Raw genomic sequence first — 7252 nt, 5'->3', positions numbered from 1 at the left:
TGTTTTAACAGTTTGTAAATCTCCACTTAACTGATGAATGCTGAGTCTTCCGAGAAGTGTGAAAAGTATTTGAGTATTTGAATTAGCAAATCTGCTCCCGAAAAGCCTTGAGTGCCTTTTTTTGAAAGAGATTCCGATTCAAAAGACATGTCCTTTCTCATGTGACTTTATGCTTTGCAGCTGCACTTTGTCAAGATTTGACACAGGCAGCTGAGTGTGACTTTTGAAACAATTAATGAAGAAGATAAGAAAAGAAAACCTTTATTCGTCTCACAATGAAGAAATCCCCAATTTACAGCAGCAAAATTATGAAAGGAAGAATTGTATAGACTGTCTGTACAGTATATAAGAAAAGCAACCTAAACCCACATGAGCAAGCATTTGGCAATGGTAGCAAGGTGACTCATTGCTTTGAGATGGAGAGCGACGGGGTAAAGAGAGAGATCATTCATCCCTGAGGCGACGGCGTTAAACATCTGTTCTGAGTTGAAAACTTGAAGTCTTCACATCTTCTCTGGTTCACAAGTTGTCTGCAGTGCGCCTGCAGTCAAACTATTCTCCTCAAAGCAAAGACAGTGTGAAATCAGCTGTTTTGACTCCCACCCTCTGTGTGTGTGTGTGTGTGTGTGTATGTCAAGTGAATATCCATTGTGTCTTTTTTACTTTGGCGGTAAAATGAGCTGCTTGGATTGCACAGATTGTACAGTATATCGAATGGAACAAATTATACTGGGCAGCTCGTGTGTCTCCCCTCCACGACTTGAATTTGCCATGTCATTTAGTCCACCACCACCACCACAGCAGACGAACAACTAGGATGACTTTCACGCTATTTGCTCCTTGTTTTTATTAGCGTCCTGACCCCTGGCCCCCAGTCTCCGTGGCGTCGGCGTCAACAAGCGTCTAACGACGTGTGAACTTTTTGGGGTATGCCGGGACAATGGCGCCCATAGACAGGTGCAACCCCCACCCGCCCCCACTCACAGCTCCCCCTGCAACCGGCGGTTGCAATGCTAAGCAGGACGACTGCGGCATTCCGACAACGCTGGCACCTGATTTTAATTTTGATGCATGTTGTGCGCAAATACAAATCGGCCGATGGAAATAATATAGCTCGTGTAAGTTGAGGGGTTCGTTGTTTTTCAGTGGATGGCTCCTCTTTACGAATGACAAAAGGAGGGATGGAATCCTTCAATGCGGTTTATTAAAAGGAGAAAGAAAAAAACGTCTGCACCTCCGAACGGATGAACGAGAACACAACCCCCTTTCAGGAACGAAAACACTTCCTGCTTCTCTTTAGCCAATCAGACGCAAGCAACATAAGAATGCTTCAACAATCTTCAAACCGAATATCATTTAGATAACTATAACATAAAAGAATATAATGCTGAAATATAAAATGAAAATAATTAATAATTTAACATAAGCTCACACTAGCTAGCTTGGCTTGCGTTTTTGATTCCTCAAGAAATCAATTTCTTGTTCCAATTGCCCACACCTTTTGCGCGCTAAAAACTCCCCCTGAAGTGATCTGTGTCCCATTTCACGATACCTGCAGCCACAATATTTCGAGCCAGGCTAATGATTGCTACTTTTTTGATTGTTTCTGTCAGCTGGATCCATTTCGGTGAGCTCCCGGCAAAAGCGCCCCCTCCGCAACTGAGACGTCTCGCTCCCCGCTGAGAAGAAGATCACTGCGGGTGTTGTATTGTGGGGGCACGGAAAGAACAGAGGTTCTCTCTTCGACACATTCTTCATTACAGTAATCTCCTCCTCATAGGGTGCGTTATCGCCCCGAGCAACAGGTTCGCCCCATAAAGCCATCGTAAAAAAAGTTGTCACATCCAGTGCAAGCGTGACGTGAATGCCTGTTGCTGTTTTTTTTTTTTTTTGCCCGGTTACCAGATTCAAACATTTGAACCTCAAATCTGGTTGGGGACGTCAAAGATTCAAGGAAACTAACTTTTAGTCATCTAATCTGAATTTAGATTTGGTGCTGCACTCAAACGTACTCACGGAGCTCGATGCAAACTTTTTTTTTTCAATGAGCCATTGTTCCCTTTATTCATGCGTGTATGTGCGTCTTCCCAGGTTGATGAGTGACCCATTAGCAGCGTGAAATGGACAATTAGATTTGCGATTTGCAACAGCCATTCATACACACCGGGCACCTGCGGTGAAGGTTGCTGCTGGTGGCGCCCGAACACGCTGGGTGTGTCTTTGAGCCTAGACCAGCCCACCCACTCCGCCGCTTCCCCTTGCCGATCACTATTTGAGGAGGCGACTACGGTGCACTGATTCCTCAGCACATTTTTTTTTTAACCTGGGTGGATGTGGTGTGCGCGCGAGGCCTTTCTAACTCAACAAACCTCATCCTGCAGCTGATCGTGCTCTGTGGGAATTACAACTTGGTTTCTGAAAAGACAACATGCCTCGGTCATTTCTTGTCAAGAAGTATTTTTCCAGCAAGAAACCATGCTACAGAGAAAGCCTGTTGGACAGCCAAACTGGTATGTTGTGCAAGCTTTTCTTTCATGTTAACGTCCCTCTGAAAACCGTGTAAAACCGCAACTTGTATTTTAAGTTGGACAAACTTCAAATGTGAATTATTGTTAACTGTTAACTACAGTTTAGGCAATAATATTAGCGCACCAAATATTTTTACTTGGATCTTTAAGTTGGTGTTCAGTAAAAGGGACAACTTTTATGGAAACTCCCAAAAGCCGAACTTAGTTGAATCCACCAATTTAATATGTTATTGACTTGTTGCCTCGAATTTTTGAGTTCACCCAACATTTTTTTTGCAGCAACATGTGGGAAAGACTCCCAAGAATGATAGCAAGATTAGCATGTTGTAAGATTAAATTCATATTAGGGTCCTTATAAAAGCACCAGGTTTGATATCTGAATATATTTATGAAACCCAACCCGACTTTTTTTCAACAGCTTTTGTCCCGGAAAGCTTCCCACGGGCCGCCCTTCCGACTCAGAACCACAACTCTGCCCTCACCTGCCACCCCGCAGTTCCATTCACGCCATTGCCTGCTCCCCTTTCCCCGATTGCCCCGGCATCACTCCCTCCGTCACCACTCGGGCCTCTTGATCTCAGTAGCTCTCCGTTCAGCAGCAGCGGCGATGAGGACGAAGATAACGGTCGTTCTTCGGACCCCCCGAGCCCGGATGCCCTCCAAGCCGTCTACCACTGCATGTACTGCGCAAAAAGCTACACCAGCCTCTCGGCTCTGTCCCACCACCAGACGTCCCACCTGTGTGTCCCGTCGCTGCCCGCTGAGGCGTCTGCGTCCAGGCCGGCCTTCCATTGCAAACACTGCCCGAAGGAGTACACCAGCCTGGGCGCCCTGAAGATGCACATCCGCTCCCACACGTTGCCGTGCGTGTGCACCACCTGTGGCAAAGCCTTCTCCAGACCGTGGCTGCTGAGGGGACACATCCGCACCCACACAGGTTGGCTTATGTATTTGTTTCATGTATCAGTGTTATGAAAAGTGAATTTGCGGTTTCGGTATTTGAGTGACAAACACGATTTGACATCTGGGTTGGTTAGTTTTTGGGTGAATCAATATAAAAACGTTCTACATTTGCATACATTTATTCGAAACCAGGCAAAATTGTTCAGCATTATTTTCCAAATAAAAGCAGCTGCGCGCAAATAAATGTCTCAGAGTATGAAGGCAAAAACAGATAATCAGTCAGCTTTCATGGAGGTAGAAATAAAAGAATATTTACTGTTGGACCTTGTCTCATTTTTAATGAAGACTTAGGCCTACTGCACTAATGTTTCTTCATATTTGTCCTCATGGTGGTACCTGGAATGTCACATGTGTTTTTTCAGTGGTACGTGTACCACTGCATTAAACGATGAATCGGTTATAAAAATAGTTTGACCTGATTATCGATTCATTGTTGCACCACTAATCTCAAGGCATTCTCCTTCCTTCAGGCGAGCGCCCGTTCGCTTGTCAACACTGTACCCGGGCCTTCGCCGACCGCTCCAACCTGCGGGCGCACCTGCAGACACACTCGGAAGTGAAGAAGTACCAGTGTGGCTCCTGCTCGCGCACCTTCAGCCGCATGTCTCTGCTGCACAAACACAACGCCTCAGGATGCGGCAACCCCACCTCTTAGATGGAACCACATTCCCTGTTTCCACCCGAAGGACTCCTCTACGACTACTTGAATGCATTTTTGATTTCAGAACTGAGATTTCAAATGAGCAGCGGCCTGTCAACAGTGTGAGCACGTAGGGCACGAGAGCAGCTGGACATCCGGTTAAATCCCAGGAAACTCCCATTGGTGCCGGCCGGTCCGGAACTCTGGCATGCTGCAGCTGCTTGGGGGTGTTTTTGGTGTGTATGCGTGGAGGCCATTCCTTATTATGCATACACGATGTATGTGTGTGTGTGTTGTGACAGCTGCCTGTGAAAGTGGGCGACAGGTGACCTCCACTCACCCCATGTTCTTCACCAAAGGACCCAGTTTGCTTCACCAAAATGTCTCTGGTGTCTTAATGGTGCATGTGCTTTTAATTTTTTGACATAATTTTATTCATCTTTTTTTCATAATGTATGTGCATTTGCCTCCCCTCCATCACATGTAAATAAAAGCTTTTGTTGTAGAACAAAATGCATCCTGTCATCGTGTCTTTTTGAATACGCTCCGGTGTTAATCAACATTTCGCCAGGCACCGTATTGACTTGCAACCCCAAATGAGTTCATCAGGACAGGCGAGACATGTTCTCAATGGGAAGATGAAGTTGTGTGCCTTTGTGGGAGCGGGGGATGGATTTGTGGGATGGTGAGTGATTTGGGGAGCACCTGCATACACCTGCCATGCTGTCAGCATGCACTTAGATGAACATGTGGAAAACTCATACAAGAGGGGAGGCGTTGAGTGAAAGAAAAACTGCCTTCATTGTTCTTTCCCTTTTCATTTGTCAATCAAAAATGAAACGGCGACTAATTAGTTATTTTCTCAAAAAAATATATATGTAAAAACAAACTTCAGAATTCTGTTCAAGTCTCATCAAAAGTACAAAATTAAAAAGCGCACAACAGGAGTGAGTTTGATTTTATCTTTATTTTTTTGCTGATGATTGAGAGGGAGGGTTCGCCGCTGTGGGAGTGAACACAGCTGATTTGAATCGGGACCAATCAATGTGCCTCCATTAATTACGGAGCTCACATTTGCACACGAGAGCACCCGTGACCCGAAAGTTTGTTTACAAGCCTTATGTGTGTGTGCTGTCAAACTCATCTTGACTGCTTTTTACCATATGAGCAGCTAGCAAGTCAACACCACGCCTGCAACTTGTAAGTACATACTTAACCAATTCCCATTATGAATCACCCACCACCCTTCACTGGCTCCCCATTCATTTTAGAATTATTTTTAAGATCCTCCTCTTTGTTTTCAAATCTCTGAATAATCTCGCGCCACCTTACCTCTCTGAGCTCATACGCCCCTACACCCCTGCCCGGCGCCTCAGGTCTGTGGACCAGTCTTTGCTAGACGTACCAAGAACTAAACTGAGGCTCAGAGGGGATCGAGCCTTTTCTGTTGCTGGTCCATCTCTCTGGAATGACCTCCCACTGAACATTCGGCAAGCCTCCTCGCTGCCCATCTTTAAAGCCCTCCTCAAAACTCACTTGTATTCTTTGGCGTTTGACTCAGCATGACTTAGATTTGCTATTGGTTTTACTGCTTGGTGCTTTCTACCGCCTTATTACTTATTACTTATTCGTCTTACTGTTTATTGTATATGTTAAATCGCTCCATGTACAGCACTTTGTATGCAGCGATGGCTGTTTGAAAGTGCTCTATAAATACTGTTGACTTGACTTGACTTGACTTGACATCTGTTTAAACACCATATTGCCAATATCATCGACCAAATTTGTCGGTAGAAAAAGAAAAAACTATTTTTTTTTACATATCGTATCAAAATTCCAAGTGTGTGTGTGTGTGAGACGGTAGGATTTAAGCAAACTCCTATTTTTTTTTTCACAAACACTAGTCGAGTGCAAAAGGTCGAAAAACAAATTTTCCTCAGATGATTTTGAAAATGGGCGTTTCACATGGACTTCAATCCATTAATTCATTTATTCCTCTATCTATCCATCTCTGCAACATGGCGCCCAAGTGGTTAGCACGTCTGCCTCACAGTTCTTTTGCGGCCATCTGTTCCACAAACTCTTGTTACCTCAGAGGAACTTTGGGAGGAAGCGAATGCTGAGTGCTTTCAGCTGAGGAAGAACATGTAGGGTGCACATATGGCCGCAATGTGTCTGCGATCCCCCCACTGCCCTCCTGACCCACACGCACTGACGCCAGCATGTCTTGGTGAAGTAACAATGTGCGTGTTTCCCGCAATAGCTCCTGGTGTTGAGAGGTAGATGTGTGTGTGTGTGTGTGTGTGTGTGTGTGTGTGTGTGTGTGTGTGTGTGTGTGTGTGTATGGGGGGAGGGGGGGATTCAGTAAGATGCATCTCAAATTGCATGACTTCGCTTGGCCAATGTAAACAACCCCGGAAAGAGTAGACACATGTGCTTGGGCACATGCGACAATCACGACGACTTGCGAGCTTGTCCAGTCAATTAAACATTTGATCAATCTGGACTTTTTTTTTATTGCATTACCTACGTGCACTTTCAACAAATGAAAAGCAGAATTGTTCTGGCTGTTTTGAAATACAACTCTCGATAACTTGTGGCAGAGGCAGTCCATCACGTTGTTGCTTTGAGGCAATGAGGTCACCGCCGTGTGGGTGTGCATCCCATGTTTGGAATATCATGTTGTCTGCCTCAAAGTGCTCTAGTGTTGGCAGCGTCACACATGCAGCCCCTGACTAATGTGACATTCCTGAGCCATTAGTGACAGACATACAATACTGCTGTGTCACAGAGAGAATGCAGCTCCATCTGCTGCTGTCCAAGTAATAATGTGATTTTCTCCCCAAAGAGGAAATCATATAATGGTGAAGCGGTAATTTTTAAAAAAAGTGGGCCGGGGGATTTCCATCAATTTAGAATTTTCAAAATGAAGGAATGCAATATCAGCATCACTATCTCATAACACTGGTCAACAGCAACTTTGAATCAGAGATGGCTTTATATGTCCCTAAATGTATTTTTTATCCGTGTTTATGAGGTCTCTTATTTTTCTAGCACATGAGGTTTTTGAGATATTTTTCATTTTTTCAAGTTTGATCTACACTGAAAAAAATGTGTTGTA

General features: G+C 44.7%; 1 protein-coding gene across 1 annotated transcript; it reads left to right on the top strand.

The window, feature by feature from the left end:
- The first annotated feature begins 1901 nt into the window (after positions 1 to 1901).
- LOC127595636 (protein snail homolog Sna-like) lies at positions 1902 to 4646 on the top strand. Its single transcript, XM_052057286.1, has 3 exons — positions 1902 to 2510; positions 2947 to 3465; positions 3962 to 4646. Exons 1-3 carry the CDS (start codon positions 2429 to 2431, stop codon positions 4144 to 4146), a joined length of 786 nt encoding a protein of 261 aa, XP_051913246.1. The 5' UTR covers positions 1902 to 2428; the 3' UTR covers positions 4147 to 4646.
- The last annotated feature ends 2606 nt before the right edge of the window (positions 4647 to 7252 follow it).

The sequence above is a fragment of the Hippocampus zosterae genome, chromosome 2, assembly GCF_025434085.1.
Source record: "Hippocampus zosterae strain Florida chromosome 2, ASM2543408v3, whole genome shotgun sequence".
Classification (NCBI taxonomy): Eukaryota; Metazoa; Chordata; class Actinopteri; order Syngnathiformes; family Syngnathidae; genus Hippocampus; species Hippocampus zosterae.
Note: the sequence above shows the minus strand (reverse complement) of the source record. Positions and strands in the feature narration are given on the sequence as shown.